The sequence below is a fragment of the Syngnathus floridae genome, chromosome 2 (assembly GCF_059516105.1).
Source record: "Syngnathus floridae isolate MCC-2025c chromosome 2, RoL_Sflo_1.0, whole genome shotgun sequence".
Taxonomy (NCBI): domain Eukaryota; kingdom Metazoa; phylum Chordata; class Actinopteri; order Syngnathiformes; family Syngnathidae; genus Syngnathus; species Syngnathus floridae.
Genome location: NC_142414.1, coordinates 20,207,501 through 20,227,069, shown reverse-complemented (window position 1 = coordinate 20,227,069; position 19,569 = coordinate 20,207,501). Strand labels below are relative to the sequence as shown.

The 19,569-nt window shown below is 42.0% G+C and overlaps 1 protein-coding gene across 4 annotated transcripts in view; it reads right to left on the bottom strand.

Annotated features, from left to right (window-relative positions):
* Positions 1 to 497: 497 nt before the first annotated feature.
* Positions 498 to 19,569, bottom strand: part of LOC148402514 (puratrophin-1-like) — a 24,525-nt gene continuing 5,453 nt past the window's right edge. Inside the window, exons 1-24 of one of the 4 annotated variants that reach the window (XM_088369487.1) lie at positions 18,579 to 18,822; positions 11,172 to 12,925; positions 10,912 to 11,097; positions 10,672 to 10,792; positions 10,375 to 10,468; positions 9,883 to 9,969; positions 9,691 to 9,807; positions 9,423 to 9,521; positions 9,125 to 9,276; positions 8,892 to 9,030; positions 8,689 to 8,811; positions 8,215 to 8,412; positions 7,460 to 8,100; positions 6,853 to 7,278; positions 6,211 to 6,460; positions 5,813 to 5,902; positions 5,002 to 5,280; positions 4,616 to 4,786; positions 4,307 to 4,484; positions 4,109 to 4,225; positions 3,356 to 3,601; positions 2,877 to 3,091; positions 1,779 to 1,833; positions 498 to 1,330 (exon numbers count right to left, since the gene is read on the bottom strand). In XM_088369487.1, the coding sequence (XP_088225613.1) occupies positions 1,798 to 1,833; positions 2,877 to 3,091; positions 3,356 to 3,601; positions 4,109 to 4,225; positions 4,307 to 4,484; positions 4,616 to 4,786; positions 5,002 to 5,280; positions 5,813 to 5,902; positions 6,211 to 6,460; positions 6,853 to 7,278; positions 7,460 to 8,100; positions 8,215 to 8,412; positions 8,689 to 8,811; positions 8,892 to 9,030; positions 9,125 to 9,276; positions 9,423 to 9,521; positions 9,691 to 9,807; positions 9,883 to 9,969; positions 10,375 to 10,468; positions 10,672 to 10,792; positions 10,912 to 11,097; positions 11,172 to 12,690 (5,484 nt within the window). In that variant the 5' untranslated portion in view covers positions 12,691 to 12,925; positions 18,579 to 18,822 and the 3' untranslated portion in view covers positions 498 to 1,330; positions 1,779 to 1,797. Of the gene's footprint in view, positions 1,331 to 1,778; positions 1,834 to 2,876; positions 3,092 to 3,355; positions 3,602 to 4,108; positions 4,226 to 4,306; positions 4,485 to 4,615; positions 4,787 to 5,001; positions 5,281 to 5,812; positions 5,903 to 6,210; positions 6,461 to 6,852; positions 7,279 to 7,459; positions 8,101 to 8,214; positions 8,413 to 8,688; positions 8,812 to 8,891; positions 9,031 to 9,124; positions 9,277 to 9,422; positions 9,522 to 9,690; positions 9,808 to 9,882; positions 9,970 to 10,374; positions 10,469 to 10,671; positions 10,793 to 10,911; positions 11,098 to 11,171; positions 12,926 to 18,578; positions 18,824 to 19,569 lie in introns of those variants that run through there. The other 3 variants (XM_088369490.1, XM_088369488.1, XM_088369491.1) reach the window with 3 other exon arrangements.

Genomic DNA, 19,569 nt, shown 5'->3' with positions numbered 1-19,569 from the left:
GCTGGCGATCATTTCAGGGTGTAATCTGCCTTTGGCCTGATGTCAGAAACCCCGTGACCGTCAACAGGATAAGCGGTGGTGAAATTGGATGGATTGATGCTTTTTCTGGTGTTCACATGGAGTGAGGCAAAAATTACTCCTCAGAAAGTCACAGTACTATTAGTTGGACTTCAGAAGATAAAGAATGTATGCTTGTGAGTATCATCACAGCAACCATCTTAAAACATACAGCTTAAAAATTTGCGAATCAGGTTACTTGTAAATTGTATCATAAGACACCACTGAATTAGAAGAAAAATGTCAGCAGCATGTACTGTTGTTTTTACGTATTTTAGAAAAAACATCTCCATAGGTTTGTGGAGCCTTATGTTTCAAATGGCAGGTATCTTGTAACACTTTATTTCACTATTTGTACAACGTGATGATGTGACATTTATTTGTAGTCTATTAATCATCATAAATGTATGCAAGACAAATTACACCTCAGAAATTTCACGTTATGCGAACAGCATACTGGTAGCTTTATTGGTACCAAAACAACATTAAAAATACACCTGACTGGACATGATATAAACAACAACAACAAACACACTTGTGAAAACACCTTAAGAAAGAAAATATGATAAAACGTTAGCACTTTCACAGACAGTATCAACAATGTGTGTTCGACCAGATAATATATACAGTGCCAAATATTTCGAAAACAACAGTGGACGGCAAAGCAAAGCAAAATCAACACATCAATCACAGCACCTGTACATACGAATATGTTCGCATGTCCATTAAGAGACGCAATTGTAATTTTTTGTTTTCAGCTTCCTAGCCTCTCTTTGGAGTCATGTCCTTGTAATTAAAACAAATAGTGATTAAAAAATAAATGCATTTGACTCTGGTCCCGTATGTTTAACTCGACATGATTGAACATGAGTTCAATAAGACTCCTGCATGGACAGATTTTGATCGGACACAAAATCAAATATGCTTGTATAGGTGGTTCTCGTTTTAGAAATGTTTATTCATACGTCATCACGTAGCACAAAAACTGCTTTTCAAGTCCAAGAAGTGTTACCATCCATACAAATCGATTTCTAATAAGGACATTTCAAGGTCCACAGTCCAAACTCACACAATTGCATCGAAACACAAAGTGATAAACGATTCATCCTAGCAGGTAGATAAAACAACACCAGATGGACAAAGTGCAAACTCCAACAGTTGCATCAAAGGGAACAAAGTAATAAATAATAATCCTAGGAGGTGGATAAGAAGACACCTGATGGGCGGTGACGACCACACATTGGTAAGAAGAATGATGACACAATTTCGGCCACTAAAAAGGAGAAGAAACAGAACTAATATCGTGCTCACACCGCATGACTACTACAAATGGCAGGACAAGCGCAATGTTTCCCACAAGGCATCCACTCTGAATGAGAAGGACTGTCAGAAAAGATGTCCTAACTTTACTCAAATACAGACATCTAAACATTGTAAGCATTATTACGCAGCATTCTATCATAGTATAAACACAATTCGCCCCAAGAAAGGTTCCAAGAATGAATAAATTAACAAATAATAACCTTACCATAGATAAACAAAAGAAACTTTTTCCCTTCTTCAAGTAGTATGATTTTTTTTATCCCTCACAAAAGACCTCACTCGTGTGTTTTCTTTAAATATTCAGTGGGGCATTAAACACTACGATTTCTTTTGCACACAATAATATGGACTTTTTAAAAATACAATTACTATATTACTGAACCCAACAATAGGCTTACCTTGTCCTTGGAATCCAGGTTAAACTTCTGTTGATTTTCCTATTGGAATATCTCCCTGGAATGCAAGGCAGGGACAGATTTTGCAAATCAAGTCCTCAAAATGATAATCAAACATTATGCTTCGCCCACATTTGACACCTCTGGCAAAAACACACCAGAATTTAGTAGGGAGGTGAGTATCAAAAGCAGGTATGGGTAACAAGACAATATTGGCCTTATTTCAACGTATCGACGTATACGAGTCTCTGATACCATTATCATTATCTGGAACTAAATGGCATGCATGACTGATAAAGCATTTTTTTTTCCAAGTGAACTGTATCAGTCATATAACCTTTTAGATGGCTTTTTTTTAAAGAACTGTGTGTATATATGTGTATGTATATATATATATATATATATATATATATATATAGATATAGTACACCTAACTAGGGTTAGGGTTTCAAATTTGATCTTCAAACTAGGGTTAGGGTTTTGATGTAGGGTTTCAAACTAGGGTTAGGGTTTCAAAGCAGGGTTAGGGTTTCAAACTAGGGTTAGGGTTTTGAAGGAACGTTTCAAACTAGGCTTAGTGTTTGTGCAGGGTTTCAAACTAGGGTTAGGATTTTGAAGTATGGTTTCAAACTATTGTTAGTGTTTCGACCTAGGGTTTAGGGTTTTGAAGTAGCGTTTCAAACTGTTGTTAGTGTTTCAAACTAGGGTTAGGGTTTTGATGTAGGCTTTCTAACTAGGGTTAGGGTTTTGAAGTAGGGTTTCAAACTAGAGTAAGTGGTAGTGTTTCAAATTAGGGTTGGGGTTTCAAAGAAGGGTTTTAAATTCCAAACGTTCTCAGCTTGTTCAATTTACACTCCAATTTGCAGAAAATCAAACAGGCCCATGGATGCAACAATGCATGACTCGGGCAGAGCGAGATTCGAACAGCGCACCCTTTGGGTACTGGTCGACAGCTCTACCACTGACCCACGGCCACCCCTAACCTGCATAACTTTGAACTTCAATTTATTTTGAACAAAAACAAAAATTCAGGAAGTTTTCAGTTTTATTATTGCACTTTTGTCACTTTATCACTGTTTACAATCCACCCTCTCCATGTACCTGAGAATTATCCATGAGTGGAGGCTTGGCTTCATTGGCCGCATTCTTCCTATTGAGTGCTGGTGAGCTTTTCATCTGACGCAGTGATGTGCGGCCCTGGGGACTGTGGGAGCCCAGTGATGATGAGGAGTCCACAACCTCCCCACCGAGGGCCGACAGACAACTGTGCTCCGAGTCACTGAAGAACACGTTGGTGCTCTCCTCAGATGAATCTGCTGTGTCCACCAAGTAGTGAAAGATAAAACAAGTCATAAGCTCATCTTGAAAATAGAACACATAATTTTTTTTAAAATAAAATTATTATTATTCATATTATTAATATTATTATTATTATCATCATCATCATGATGAAAGCCTGGTGCTATAAAAAAAACATGGGCAGATTTGGTATCAATGTAGGAAATTCATCTAGAAATGTTTAGGAAAAAAAAATATTGATCAGTGTTATTTTGCTAACTGCCTCTGCTTTACAAACATACTCAGCGGACGATGGTTCGTTGTCCAGCGTTCACAGTCCCGATGAAGAAGACAGTGACGAGCGTTGACCTCATTGTCCAGAACGCCGTCGGGGGCGGGGCCAGCAGCAGGGTGTCCGAGACAGCCAGCAGGGGAGAGCGAGCCGCGGCCCGACGACGAAGACGATCGGCTGAGGATGGTGGAGGTGGAGCCGATGGAGTTGGGGCAAGCGTATTCTAGAGCCCTGTGTGAACAACATGCCACAGGGACTGACAACACACAGGCATAGTTGCCATCAATCACTCAAGAAGGACCTCAGTGACCACAACAGTGTGTTCTGTTGACTTGTGTTTTACTGTTAAGCAACAACTTCTTGTTAACTACAATAATTAGTATCTACGAATTTACTGGTTCGGCCCACTTGATGACAAATTAGGATGTACTGTAAGTGTTCTCAGACCTACAGTGAGTTTGACACATTGATATCGAGTTGGTCACCAAAAATATCGAGTTCAAATTGACAAATGTTTTGTTAAATCAGGGTTGCTAGCCTTCGTCTCAACAACTACTGCCATGTCCGATATGGTTCTGTTTTTAAAGTTATTTTTGTGAGGCTTTCATTTTAGTCCCAAATACCGCCATGTTTCCTTCCATAGAGCTTTTCAGATACTGAATTTGTGTAAGGACCAACGTCATGGACAGCCAAGACAATAACTTACACTGCCCAGTCGTGACCACCAAAAATGTCCTGGGTGCAGAATGTTCCTGGCTCTTACCTCTGCCAGGCAGGATGCCGCTGACATCTCGGTCACAGATGGCAACCTCGCTGGGTTGAATGTCCAGGAATGTTTTGTGGCCAAGTCCCATCAACACTCGCTCCTGGAGCCTTAGTTCTGCAACATACAATACAGTCAACAGTAGTCAGCATACTTCACTGCACATATTTCATGTTACCATGATTCAGTTGATACTACCTCTACCGTGAGTCGCCTGATCCCAGAGAATCTTCTCCAGGTCAGCGGTCCAGACTTTTTTCAACTCGACGCTATTGGCCTTCAAAATGTAAGTGTCCTCGCTCCTCCTCCTGCGGAACCAGATTTCAAAGCTCATGCCACTCACGCCGGTGTCATGGGTCATCCCGATGTCGCTGGTCTGGGCCAAAGAAAGAATACAAAGGGACGCGCATTCAGACATGACCTCTGCTTAGTGTATTTGTCCAATGCAATGAGACAAAATCTTCACAGTCAAGTTGTGAGAACAAGAAGGAACTAGGTGGTCCAAACCTTAAAGGACTGTTTGTAGACATAAACTTCATTTCCGATTTCAGTCTTCTTGGTCTTGCTGAAGAGAATGAGATGCTCAAAGAGGAAGATGCGGCGTTGGCATTTCTTCTTCCGAAAGAAAACGGTGAACTCATCTTGTCGAATGAGCTGACCTTGCTCTTTTAAGTTAACCTGTCAGAAAAGAAGAGAAGAAAAGCTAATCCAACCAAGTAAGTAAGTGTTATGGCAGTTTATGCTTTTGCAAATTAGCATGTTTAAATATGCTTAGGGTGTGTTTAAAGCAGTCTATCAAAAAAGATTGTGTTGAGAGCATACAAGAGCACTAAAACCTGCTTTTATATAGACTTTAGGGCCAATTTTCTATCTCCATTTTAGACAAGTCTTACGTCGCAGTCCTGGATAGCATCCATGGTGAGTAGATCGTTGCCGTGACGCATCTGAAAACGAACCAGGTCAGCGGCAGCCCTGATGTCAGCCCGCTCCCCCTCTTTGCTGCTCAGCTCAGGGTCGTGGACAACCGCAGCGTTGGTAACGTCACGTGGCCAGTAGGGGGCAGTCAGACCCAGCATGTCCTGCAGCAGGAGGCTGTACTTGCTGATCCTCTGGATGGGCCTCAGCAGATAAGAAGACAGATCCATTTTGTCCCCAAGCTCCTGCTGCTTCCTCTGTGAAGAAAGATGAAGACTTGAGCGTGGAGGGACTGTGGCAGAACTGTAACAACCATAACAGAGTCAATAAAGGCTAAATGTCTTTGTAGGGATTATTTTCATATTTTGGAAGGTGGTATGGAAAGTCCTGAATATTCTCATGGGGAATATGTAGCTTTTCACAACCCCCGAAAAAAAGATGTTAGTTGTATCTATGTCACCACAAACTGTATACTTTTGTGGATACATTTTTGTTAAGCAACACAAGGACTTCAAAATGAAATATTCTTTTGTTTTGAAAAAGGTCCTAGGTTGTGGTCACTTGAGCTATACAATTACTGATGACTAATCAGATGATTTGGTTTCTCATGCTGCTTTGTGTGTATTTTTTGTGGGTTTCTTGTCATGTGTTCGAACCCTCCAAATAAAGGAACCAGATCATTTACGAAACAAAATGGATTTTTTTTCGGTGGGGTTCTTGTCATGTGTTCTAACCCCCAAATGAAGGAACCTGATCATCTACCAACCAAAACGGAAAACATAAAATTACCTTGAAGATGTCGTGACGATGATGCAGTATCAAGGAGTCTGACTGAGGTTTGTTCTTACTGTAGAGTGCATAAAGGCCAAAACTGTCACTCTGTGGAGAGAAACAAATTTATATTGTTATCAAGATCTGGATTTTAAGCGTGCTTTAAAAAAAATTACAGACGTATTCTGATCATCATAAGTGCAATACTTCGCTGCAACATGCAGAGGTGCCGGACATTCGGTCTCAACTACTCTAGCTGTGTTATATAAAGAACATGAATTAAGCTAGAGTGTCAAATAAACTGAGCAAGTGAGGGTGGTTATTAAATGCTTAAATTACACAATTTCGGCTTGTTGAGGAAATATTATCAATCCAACTATCCCAGCTAATAATATAAGTCTTTTATACTCCCGTACATTTTTGAGAAAACAACGGGCCACCATAGCAGGATCCCTGTGGCAGGCCTCCAGCTCTGGCAGGAAGTAGTGGTTGTGGAAATCATGAAGCTTCTGCAGATTCCCAAAGATGATGGCACGCTTGCCCCTGAGGTCCTGGGGAATGTCGAGTCTGTCCAGCAGGGGTACGTAATGAGTCAGGATGTAGCTCAAAGAGCGGACATACTCTCGCTCTGTGAACAGCAGCTCCTCCAGGACATGCTGCAACCTCCTGAAAACATGAAGCAAGGAAACATTTAATGCCATCTTAGTATATATTTTAGGCTGCTGAACTTCTATTGCAAACTATAGCTGCATTCATAAAAAATAGGATTGAATGTCAACACACGAGCAATTAGAGCACAATCATATATTTTCTACGTTATGTATTGTACTTTAATTACAAATAAGTCATGATGCAGCCTTACATAAGATACCTCTTCCATCTTTATAAATGAAACTTGATGCTGACCATCCTATTGGTATATCAAAGAAGAGGTGACGAAGAAAATAAAAGAAAACAATACCTGTAAAACTTCAATGTAAGCTTGAAGATTAGAAAACAAAACGCCATGTTATTCAAATCCATCACGAACACCACTGCAACACACTTCATCCACTTACAGAGCATTGTTGGCGCCCTCTTGTGGCCTTTCCAAACAGAATGTTCCTTCACCCTTGCCAGTAGGCAGGCTGGAGTGCTTGCAGAGATAAGCCCCGCTGTTTTCTGCAGCCCCATGATTGCAGGAGCCCTCCGAGCGGAAGCTCCCGTGGCGAGAGAGCTGAAACTTCTGAGCCTCTTGGAGGATCCGACAAGATGGCTGACCGTGGTGGGAGCAGGAGGACGACGGTCTAATCTGCTCCTTTAGAGGTGTGGAAGACTCGGACACCTCTACCGCTGTCGGGGATAAATCTTGGGAGCTGGCTCGCAGGCCTCGTGCCCACGGGAACCACTGGCAGCCCACAGCGTGAGACTGTGAGAGAGCGGCGGCATCACGGTCACCTCTTGCCCTGTTCCTCTTTGTCTCTCGCTCCGCTTTCCTCGCTGACCTATTTAGGGAGTAAAAGGAATGCCAACGTCTCCAGCAAGACTGAGATGCAAACCCTAAGCCTCTGAACTTTAAAGTAGATGTGATAACCACCAGTTCGCTGTGCTGTTCATGTTTCTGTCATCATAACGGTTACAGCATTGTTTCCTCAATTTCCTCAAATTAGGTCAATGCTTGCGTACCTGTGAGATGATTTTGGTGTGAGCTTTGATCCATGGTCGTCGCCATTATCACTTGTATCTTGGGCTTTGACGGGAATTTTACATTCTGCTTCAGTTGTGTTGCTCTTGCCCAGGATTGGTCTTCTTTTGACTAAATCCATTGATCCCGTCACAATGTTCTCCCACTCTGCTGTTGACTGTACCACCAGACTACCAAGTGGTGCTGTCTGAGTGCTGGCCACATCCACATAATGATGGCCGCAACACCTACTACAATGTGGCTGACTCTTGAGGACCTTGTCAGCCATATGCTGCATTCTCTCCTGAAGCAACTGCTGGGCCTCCTGGCACCGTAGCCAGGCTGCGTTCCAGACCCTCATTCCCCTGGAGCCCCTCAGTGCACTGGCCTGGGCCCTCACTTCCTGAAAATGTTCTAAGCTGAACTGAAGGAACTTGTTCTGGAAGAGTTGGAGGACAGAGCTGTCGTCATCTGATGCTAATACGCTCGTGTGGACGTCACACTGGCTGCTGCATGGTCCCGTGTCTTTGTTTTGATAGGTTTGATTGACAGGTGCTCTCCTTAGACTACAGGATTGAGTTGTAAGGGTTGTGGTGACATTTTGGTTCAGATAGTCAATGCATTCAACAGCCAGAGATGTAGCCTGTAAAAAAAATGAAATAACGATGGAACTTTCATTGCTATGCTGAATAAATCAAAGTACATAGATAAAAAAAAAAAACACGGTATTTTGCACAATGATTTAAAGCACACTTACCTGCTCACAAAAATCACACAGTTTGACCATGATCTGCAGTTCCCGTCCACATGCCTCCGCTCTACACAGGAAGTGGTCCAGGTCCGATTTGAACGCGCAGACCTGGCTGCTGAACGCCTGTGTCTCTGGGTATGACATTCCAGCCTGCTGGAGGTGCTCAGCCTCTTGCGCCAATGACATGGCATGGTGTCGACGATCCTTGGAGGAGACGGGGAGGTTTAGATATTATCATGGCGTACCTCAAACAGTGACCAGTGATAAACTGCAGAGAGTACTAGGAATGCTCAAGCAGATATCACATTTCATTAAGTGCTGTGATTAATTACCATGCTTAAGGGAGTTGCTGATGGTGTAGGGGTGCACTTGCCTGTCTTGTGTGCCGACACAGTGAGTTCAATTCCCACATATGACGGTCTGAATGTGTGTGTGCACCCCAAATGTCAGACACAGTCACAAACAGCAGATAAGACTCACATTAGCCTCTATAAGAAAAGCAGTGAAGCTGTTGAGGATCTGCTCCAGTTGGTCTCCAGAGTCCTCCACCGATTCGGCCTCCCGCAGATGGCGCTCACCCTCAACGTAAAACCACTGTTGCAACTATAGAAAGAGAACGACATCATTAAAATGACCGATCAATGATCTGTCAAGCCCGGCATCGTAAATATGGCGGGACATACTTGTGTGAAGTGTCCTTCCATCTCTCTGACTTGCAGCAGGTACTTCAAATGTTCCAGAGACATGTTAGAGCTTTGTACAAGGATGTGGACCTGCTCCTCTACATGGTTGTACAGGCTAGTCAGTGAGTCCACCGCATCACTGCATGTAGGACAAAGCCAGTCTAATTTAATCCAAAAACTAGAAAACTAAAATAGGCAGAATAGAAAATATACAAAATACATTTTGTGCCCACCTGAGAGCCTCACAGTTAGGATATCTGTGGTCGCTTTCCTTCCTCAGCCGCACCAAGATGGCCCCGCCCTCCCTCTGTAGGTTAACCAATCGCCTGTCTTCCAGTACATCACGCATCAGAGTCTTCTGGTTCTTCATACACTGCTGCACAGTCTGGACAAACAAGTACACTTGCACGGTGAGACCACATCACGAGAGAGCATGATTTAATAACGTACTTACATGCTGAGCACATTTAATACAAGACATAGACATGTGTGTCATCATTTGACTGCAGTAAAACTCATACAATACAGTACCTGGACAGAATTGGTTCTCTGAGGCGCTTTTAAATCACTGATTGCCCTCAGCAGTAGACTGGATGCGTCATGAAGATCCAACGCGAATGGAAACAGTTTCTAGAAAAGGCAAGGAAGTGGTCATTGCGTCACATGATTCAGGACATAAGGTGCCTCCAGACCACCTTCAACAGGTTCTTTAAGAGAAGGAGGCTCAGAAATCATGTCTGGCTGCGGGCACTAGACGCCTAAGGCCCGCCCCTGGAGATGGGTGAACATGCCGACTCACCTGGTGAAGCTCCACCCAGTCACAGTGATTGTAGGACAGTGTTCCATCCAGACGGAGAGTCCGTTGGCTCTCCTCCACCATTTTCATCAGGGCTTTCAATGATGTCACCACCTCAGTCTGCGTGATTCAACAAAAGCAAACTCACGACTATTCACTTCATAAGTTAGCAAGAGGACAATCAGACAGACTAACCCGCATGGTGGGGCATCTCTCTGGTCGGGCACCGCTTTCTTTATCCACTAGAAGCACCAAAGTGTTCACTGCCTGGGGACACTGCTCCTGAATACAATATATATTTTTTTTAACGTAAATTATTTAATCGATTAGTAAAATACACTAAAACAGAAGACTGCAGATTACATTTAAAAATTTCAAATAGAACTGCATTTTTGTGACCAATTCTGTATTCATCCACCATATGCAAAGGTGGGTAGAGAAGACAAAAATTGTGCTCAAGTAAGAGTCCTCAACTTTTTGAGAGTGTCCCACACCATGTCAAAAATACCATGCAGGATGCAGCAAGTATGATTTGAAAAATAGGAAGTGCTTTGAGGTAACCAGAATCTTGCCCCTGATTTGCTCTCAGAAAAAAGACGCACTCCTCCCTAGCAAGAAACATGTAATTTGGTCTTGATCAAACTTCAGCGGTCAAGTTTGTACTTCAGATGTTTGTGCATTTCTTGCCTGCAATGTCATCAAGGCCTTGTACAGCTGTGGAAGAGGATGCGATTTCCTGGCATCAAAAATTAGGATCATCCCAACTTCTCGGATTTCTCTCCTTAAAACACACACACAAAAATTACATCACATTGTACACCCCCAGCCCTTTACCTGTTTATTATTGTGAAGTTGTGCTTTCATTTAGCCATATTGGAACGAGGCCGAAAAGGACACGCACGGATATCCAAATATTTCTAGATTAATCAGAATTAAATTTTGTCTAATTTAGTAATTTTCTGCAGGTGCACTGGTAGGTCTCACCTGATGATTGAGTGAAAGTAGAGCAACATCTCCAAGATCTCCTGGCTGGTAACATGAGAGCTCCATCCTTGGTGGTCTCCGTAAAGCTCGGCGATCGCCCTACCTGCTCTATCTCTGCCTCCTGCAGGGCTCAAGCAAACAAAAGTTAGGAGTGCATCCCGCCTTTCGATATTATCTCTATGTTCCAGCATCAACATGTTTTGTTGAAGGTCAGATGATTGGAGGACTATCAGAACCTGCCTGTGAGTGTTGCTACTCCTTGATAGAGAGGGTGAGCTCTGGGGTCTGGAGATCCCAGAGGAAGGTGGTCCGGTCTGGGATGAGCGGAGGACGGCTGAGGATTCCTCCGAATTTCTGTTGCTGGAATTGAAGAACCGGGTGAAGAGCTTTCTGCGTCTTTACCTGCAGTGGATTTACTTGCCCCATCTGTAAAAGGATGGAGCCATTTTAATGGACAGTAGAGCCTACTGTGGTTAATATGAAGTTGGTGAGTGGTCTACCTGGAATGGCCATCCTCACTTTGCTGATCTTGGGTGAAATTAATCGAAAGGCTGTGCTTTTTTTACATTTGACCACGTGAAGCTGAGGGACATCTGCACAGGTGTCTTCATTTCGGCCCCTCCTGATATTCGGACCGTCAACGAGGACCAACTGGCACTTCTCTGAGGTGTCTACCACTGCAGTGGAGAGGGAAGAACATCTTCCATCTGATTCCCGTTTGTTCTTCCGTGGTGAAACAGGAGTAGACACAGTTGGACTCAGCCCAGTGGTGTTGGCTGTAGCTAGGGGGTCTTCACAATGTTGGGAACAAGTATTTGATAAGCTGTGCTCTTTGGTGGACATCACAGACGCCTTTGAAGGGTCGTTGGCGCTCTCCAAAGCTTCTTCATCGCTTGATCTACTTCCATTTTGTAAACTGATGAAGCACTTCTCGTAATGTTCTCGAAAAGGCAAAGTGGTCCTGCAAGTTAGAAATTCTGGCCTTCTGTCATCCTGTCCTGGGTGGTCAGGCATCCAGAGAACATGGTTTGTATCTCCGTGTCTCCAAAATGGAGCAGTGTTTTTCTCTCCTGACTCTTCTTTGCAAATGTTTTGGTCATGGTTACAATGAGACAGACCTTTAACAGTCTCCTTTAGTGTCCTTCTGGCATCACAATGCGAGGTTTCCCCATCCTCTTGCACAACACCTAACATGCTAGCTCTGGCCTCTTCATGCTGAACAGCAACAGGATTTCGCAGCGCGGCCCGATAGGACTTCCGATGATGACATCTCAACTCCTGAGTTTCGGAAGGCATTTTCCCTTGTCTCCTAGCCATGCATGGGGTACAGGGTTTCTCTGAGACCTGAACAGCACTCTCACACTGAGCAGATGAAGGTTCAGCTGCCATGTTTGCATCTTGTAATGTGTAGTGTGCTTGTGTTTTCTTTGGTAAATGCACGAGTTCTTTATGTGACTTTGGCTGGATTTGGGTTTGCATACATGACTCCGTTTGTGATTTGGGTTGCATTTGCACTTCCGATTTCTGTTTCTGTGCAGTGCATCCAAAAAGCATTGTCGCCTGCAAAATATCAATATAGTCTTCCTCAGCGGCTATCTGGCCTGAAAAGGGACTTACTTGCTTTGTATTTCTAACCTCAGCCTTATCTTCAACTTTGCACAATGCTAGAGGCTTGCCAACATCCATGGTTGTCTTTAGTTGCGTGCCATTAAAGCGGCTATCCCATGTGTCAGGGGACACCCAGCCAATAGGCTTTGGCTCTGCCTCTGTATCTTTGTCCCTGGCAAGCCTGGATGAGGAAGCGCTGCTAGTATCCACGAGGCAGAGAGACACCGCAATGCCGTGCTTGGCCGGACATATTCTGGTCTCTAGCGAGAGGGAAGGGTGGGGAGGAAAAGATGGTAAGAATGAGGTCTGTTGCGTTACACGATAATGTTTAGTAGCAAAGGAACTGTTAGATGACAAATTGTCAGGTAAATTAGCACGAGGTGTGGCATATGAACGAGGAGGAGAGGCCATGGTACTTAGGACTTGGTGGTCGACCCACTAAGTTAAACTCAGCTGCCGGTTGCCATAGTAACAGGATATCATCCTGCTCAGTTGTATAACGTAAATGGGATTGTATGACGATCGGGGTCTCCTCGACTGCTTCTTTTTAAACTTCTTCTTCCAGGAGGCTGCAGACCACAACGCCAGATGATTTCTTCACAGAAAGCTGTTGCTTTGAGGATGACTACAGCGCCAACAACAGGTTCTAGATGGAGAAGAGATAGAAGAAAAAAATGAATATTTGATCGGCCTGAAAATATTTATAGCCAGCCAAAATATCCAGTGGGGCACACTGCATTGTGAACTTTTTTTTCAGTAAGTAAATTTTGTTTGTCTACTTCCATGTTATATAATTTAATTTTCTTATTTAAAAAAAAACAAACAAATCTATTTTCTGCATTATGTCATATAGTGTCTTGCATGTTTTACAATATGGTCAATTTTAAGGCTATTAAAAATACAATGTTGAAGCGTGTTTAGGTTTTTGAAGGCTGGTCATTGTTTCCAAGAGTGGAGTCAACATGGATACAATCATGAAAAGCGGGGCTGGTGGCAGTGATAACTGGATAATAGAATCAGTCAGTAAAACCAGATTGACATGACAAAAAAACAATGAATTACAACTTGTAAAGTTCCATAAAAAATGAGCATGAGTGCCTGGGGCCAGTCACATTCCTTGCGCAGGTCTGTCACCTGTTGAGGGGACAGCTTGGCAAGCTCCAACATTTGGTGCTCGCTGTCAAAAATGTAGACAAACAATCCCAGAAACAGGGTCACTGCTCTCCAGGCTGCCATAAGCCACTGTTTAGTGTCTCACCTTTCCTTTGACCCCTTAGACACATTTAGGCCCAACTTTATTTAGTGCGCAAATGACCTCAGGGTTAATGTATATAAATGTAGTATGTCAAGGCTTGATGAGGAGGTGATGATGACATGCAAGTGTTGACACATGGGGTGAATGTCATAGCCATTTGTTCTTCTTAGATTTGGCTTTCATGTTACTTCTGATATAAGACTGAATAAAGCTTGTGTTTTGAGATTAAGGCCCCTATTAGAGCAAATCCAGTGTGATGGTGTGAAATTTTGCCTTGGGGAGGCAGGCTTGACTGAATTTTTGTAATTTAAAAAAAAAAAAAAAGTTTCGGCTGACTGTTTTCTGAGATCGGGAAGGTAAAATCACTCTTAACACACTCCACATGAGGGCTACATAATATATCCAAAAACTATATCGCGATATTGGCCCATGCAATATGCATATCGCAACCCTCACAGAATTGTCCAAAACAGGAAACGGGATGAAGTAACCTTGCTTATCAACAATATTGTGCACTTGCAGCCCTCCCCTCATACCACAGAATAATCGGTCCGCACCATGTAATAAGCCGCCCAGTAGATTGTGTGTAACTTTGCTGTTTATTCTGCATCTGCCATTGCATGTTTATTTCTTGGCTCACCATCTCATTACCTTGCATTATCATCTGAGAATACTGTCCACAAACAGTATCAGCCTGTCTACAGAGCCCTGTGACTCAGTCCTGCCACGCCCCTCTGGGATAAAACATCATGGTCATCATGATGACAGGGAGGAGGATTGCACTTGGAGCAGAAATGACCAATGACAACAACAATGGCTACCATGCAGTAGACTTTGTTTGGTTTTAACCACAGAAGAAAAAATATTATACGGGGCCGAATAAAGTCGGAAGAAACAAAAGTTCTATTTACAATAATGTATTTAAGTCGAATATCAGACGATTAATTTGTCTTTGTTTTATTTTAAAAATCAGTTGCTGAGTCTCTGTCAAAAGGCTAAACTAAAAAAAAGGAAAAAAAAATTAAAAATGTGATTTTGCGAATCCATGGGTACAAAAATGCAAGCAGGGTTACTATGTATATTGCCAGTAATAGTGACTCACTCTTTATAGCTCTGTGCCAAATGTTTGTCAACAGAGCCTAAGTCTGCTGTATCTATTTTTTATTCAGCTTCTACAAATCAATGCCAGCATTCAATATTCGTATCAACTTCTATTGAAGTGGTTCAGCCCGAAAGCAGGCGACAGCTTTCCGATTCCCGCAAGTTCACATGGCTCAACAAGTATATAGAGTAGCTTGCTTGCAGCTAGCACTCACTCAGCCCCTGAAATGAATGACCATACTCGAATTACTGAAGATAAGATGACCGACCCACTGTGGGAAATGAGGATGGTTTAAATACCTGTGCCTGCTATCATTAAGAAACAGAAATAGTCTTTGCGCATTTGGAATTTTATGGCGGTCCCTGTCGACAACTGCAAAGCAATTATCCCTTGACACTTCCTACAAATGACTGGAATAACTGAAAATGAATCTGAATAAGAACATTTCACATTTAGAATCATTTCCGAGAACAGAACACGAGGTGCTGCGTTCCTGAACGCTAGGAAGTATGAAATTTGGTTTTCCCATCTAAAATTTGGAGAATTCTACATGTAGATTGACTTTGCACACTTTACAATGAATGTCAAACGTCATGTTTGGAAGAAACCAGACACCATTTGTCACCGGTTAGTGCCATGCCAACAGCAAAGTATGCGTGGTGGTGGTGGCGAGATCACGTTGTGGGGATGGTTTTCAGTGCTCGGAACTGGGAGACTAGTCAGGATTGGAGAATGCAGCAATGTACAGAGGGCTCATGGATGAAAACCTACTCGAGAGCGCTCTTTAACACAGACTGGGGCAATAGTTCATCTTTCGGCGGGACCAACCAACCAAAGCACACAGCCAGGATATTAAAGGAGTTAACTCTGATAATGTTCTTGGCTTAGGAAAAAAAGGCTAACTTGACAAAGCAACCATTAAAAACAGGGTTGACTCAAAGATTGCTGCTTCCAAACTACAATTAATCATGTAAACCCATATTTTCACCCCAGAGAACAAAAATAAAGTTATGTCTAATGAATGCAAAGTTGAAATAGGTTATCTTAGAGAGAAAATGTCCACAAGGGAATCTAAGCACGACATGTACATGATCACAATCAACTAAGGTTAAAGGGCCGCAGTTTCATAGACACGCCAACGTGTGCTCACTGTAAAGACTGGCGCTTTGCCGGTACAAATCAAGTTTACCGTGTTTCGGAATTTGGCAGCCCGAGCTACGTCGCGTTGGGCGTATCGATTATCAAACGAATCGACAACTATTTCAATCCTCAACTAATTGAGCTATTGTTAAACTTAAAATTGTCTAAATCATCTAATTTCAGCTTCTCAATAGCAATTATTAATTGATATCTATAGTCCTTCGTGAAAGTCGACTGATTAGCTTCTGTGTTTAATGAAAATAAAACATTTGCAAACATCAGCTTTAACTTTGACCGAACCAGTAAGTGAATCTTTTTTGTCTCAAACGGTACACTTGAGCGATCCTTTTTCAATAAAAGCTCTCACAACACTAGGGAAAGCACCACAAGTGACAGAGGACCTCAACAATGTCAGAGGAAAATTCAATTGAGCAGTAAACAGATTAGAAGTGACAAGGAAGTTTTCAAATGTCAAGAATGTTAGTTCAAGGTCGAAAAACGTAATGAATCCCTTCTCTGAATCGTAATCATTTTTCAACATTTTAGATACTTTTGTATGCTGGTGTGCCCTGAGATTTTTGTGTGCCTTGGCTCAGTAAAGTTTGAAAAGCACTGCTACGGACAGTTGTAATTACCTTCGACATGGCAAATGACACCACCAAATTTTGTGGTGAGCGTTTAGCACAACATGCACCGTCTCCACCGCGGTGCAATTTGAAGAGAAAGCCCTCTTGTATTTAAACTGGGACCAAAAAAGAATGGGTGACTGAAAATAACAAATAACATAATTGTGAGTAAAATGTTAAGCATCCTCTGTGATTGAGAGTTGAAAATGAGTCGACAAAATTCTATGTCCAATGTGATAGCTAAGTGGGAGCTTAGTGTGGGCAAAGACTAATCATGATGCCTCATTCAAATAAAAGTATGGATCTTTATTCTTGGACCAGCCCTTGCGCCAATAAGCATGCAGTCAGACTGCAGCAAAAATCACAAAGAACGTCTTTCTGAAGAGAGAAAAATGATGCTTTGTGTGACCTGGTCAGCAAAGCACCGGTCAGTTAATTCCCAAACACTGAGGTCGCTCCCAAAGCGGGATAGCCGAGGATGGCGGCAAGGACGGCGGGGTGTGGATAAATGCACACACTCACACGCAAGGTCCCGCCAAGTCAAAGCTACAGAAGTGCTGGGCGGGTATTTTAAAATTCACTTCCCGGCATAACATCATTCCAGTGAGGCAGTGGCAAACAAATCAGCCTTCTGTGCGAGTTGGCCACACCCTCCCTGCAGCCATAAGGTGGAAGGAACAACACGGAGGAAAAACACACAGTCAGGGAGCACCTTCACATTTTTAATGGTTGTATACTGTATGGACAAAAATAGAGAGGTAGCTTTATTTACAACCAGTGCCTCAACTTCAAAGTTTCTGGAGTGAAGAGCCATCACTTGAATTATTTTTGTGTTTTTTTGGGAGGTGGGGGTCAACCTGTGACAGCCAGTCACTATTTTGTCAGTATGTTGAAGCTCCTAATGCTCATCAAGGTGAAGTCACCTTGAGACAAAAGACAGAGTGCGACACTCAGTCACACTTCATGCATGTTGCAACACAAGTGGCCGCTTGTCAAGACGTTATAAATAAAAGACTTGGCTGGGCTACATGGAGGAAGACAATGCTGTTGCACGAAATGACGGGCGTTTTCACGACTTTATCTACATATGCCTCCTCTAAGACAGGACTCTCATTGTGTGTGCATGGGCAGAAATGTTTGATTGATGTGTATGTGACTTATATTATCTGCATCGCATTGTTCAGGCAGATGTTTACATTATGTGACTGACAAACATATTGTGGTCATAAAATATGAAAAAATAACTTGTATATCAAGAATTGGATCTCTAGAGTGATTGGCCACAACAATAGAGTAAAATTGCACAAAAATGTAAATCATTCATCATCAAATAATCTTTTTTGGGATTTATTTAATACTGTCTTCACACTGACCTTCTCTATCCTTGACTTGGCATTTAACTGAGCAAAGATTTCCCCCATTTCACTCAACTACTATACTGTCAAAATGAAATGTGTAGTAGATAAGTGTTGGCTAAGAGCGTTATCGACATTACCATCTGATAAATGGTGCATAAATATACAGTAAATGTCATAAGAGAGTTAGGAAAACCTGTGTGAATAATAAAAAAAAAAAAAAAATCTGCATTACCACAGAGGCCTGAGCAACATTGTTTGGTTTTGTTAAGAAAATGAATAACCAACTTAAGTGTTGACGCATATCCTTGTCAATTCTGGAGAAAAAGTAGAATGCTCTTTGTGTGTATTATGTTTAACAATTCTACCTTACATCAGTGGTTAATTTCCTTTTACGGTCGTGTCACAGTGTTAAAGAAGCAATCAAAACGATGTACCCGTGATGCAATGTTACCCCTACTTATTTGTCATTGCAGAACTTTTAAAATTAATAAAATATAGTATATATCGTAAATGTAGTATATTTTACACTGGATGATTTTTCCCCCCCGGGTTCACAGAAAACAATCAATTATTAAATAAAACTGTTGTACTATGAACAGGTTGATTGTAAAATTAAATTGCCCGTCTGGGACTGCTAAATTATTTTGATGTGATTTTTTAAAATAACATCATCAAGTATTTTTGGGAGTCAAAGTAAAGGATAAATCACAGCAAAGAAGTGACACTTTCAAAACATGAAAGTTGAAGATCATTCCAAGGTCTATCAAGACCTATGAGCTCACAAGATCGCAACTAACAGCAGTAAACTGTCACATTACCATCTTTTTGTCCTTCCGCTCTTCATAGCAGCTTCGCTCATTGAGGCACCCGGAACTATCCAAGCTTGAGCGCTATACAACTTTCAGCAAACTGTATGTCTCTGCCAAGTCCCCAGCTTCATGAAAAATGCCCCCTCTGGATAGAAAGGATAGATCCTTTATGCATCTGCCTCTCTTTCTGCAGCAGCGTGTCGAATGGCGGTTGCGCTGGACGGAAAGTGACAGCGTGATCACGACCAAACATGATGAGAGAGGTGAGAGTGAGAAAGGGAGGAGAGAGAGCGAGGGGGCGGGAGAGCGCTTGTAGCCAATCCAAGTACGTACATATTTTGCTTTCTCACTGGTAAACTTTTCCCCCCCACTTTTATTGCATATTTGACCAGGCAAACATGCTCACCAAAAAGCAGCGCATACAACGTAAATCACTCGCGTTTAATTATAAAATGTAACAATAGAATTACAGTTTAAATTCTTTCACATTTGAACAGCCACTCGTTGCTGGGCAGTAATAATAATAATAATAATAATAATAATAATAATAATAATAATAATAATAATAATAATAATAATAATAATTTGTATGGTGAAGATTATTTTTTCTTATCTTCTTTGCCACAGACGATATTGTAGTTGCAACTTCCCTCAGAAGACTATTAAGACTGGGAAACCATAAAATGTTATGTATGACTGACCCATTTTTTTACACACACAAAAACCCTATAAGTTAGAAACTGCTTGCAATATCTCAACATTGTTATTTTTTGCATGTAACATTTTGAATTTTTGGTACAGATCTTAGCAAGATCACACTGCTAGGTGACTTGCTTTCACGGGCCACATAAAATGATGTGCTAGGGCCAAAAATGAAGTCTTGAATAAGTGAAAGAAGGAAAAAAAAGTTTAAATAGTAGTTGCACTGCTATTGGGTGGAACGTCATACCAAGTGCAGCTGTTGCGACCCAACCGTCTGATCTTTGTTGGTTTGAACTGA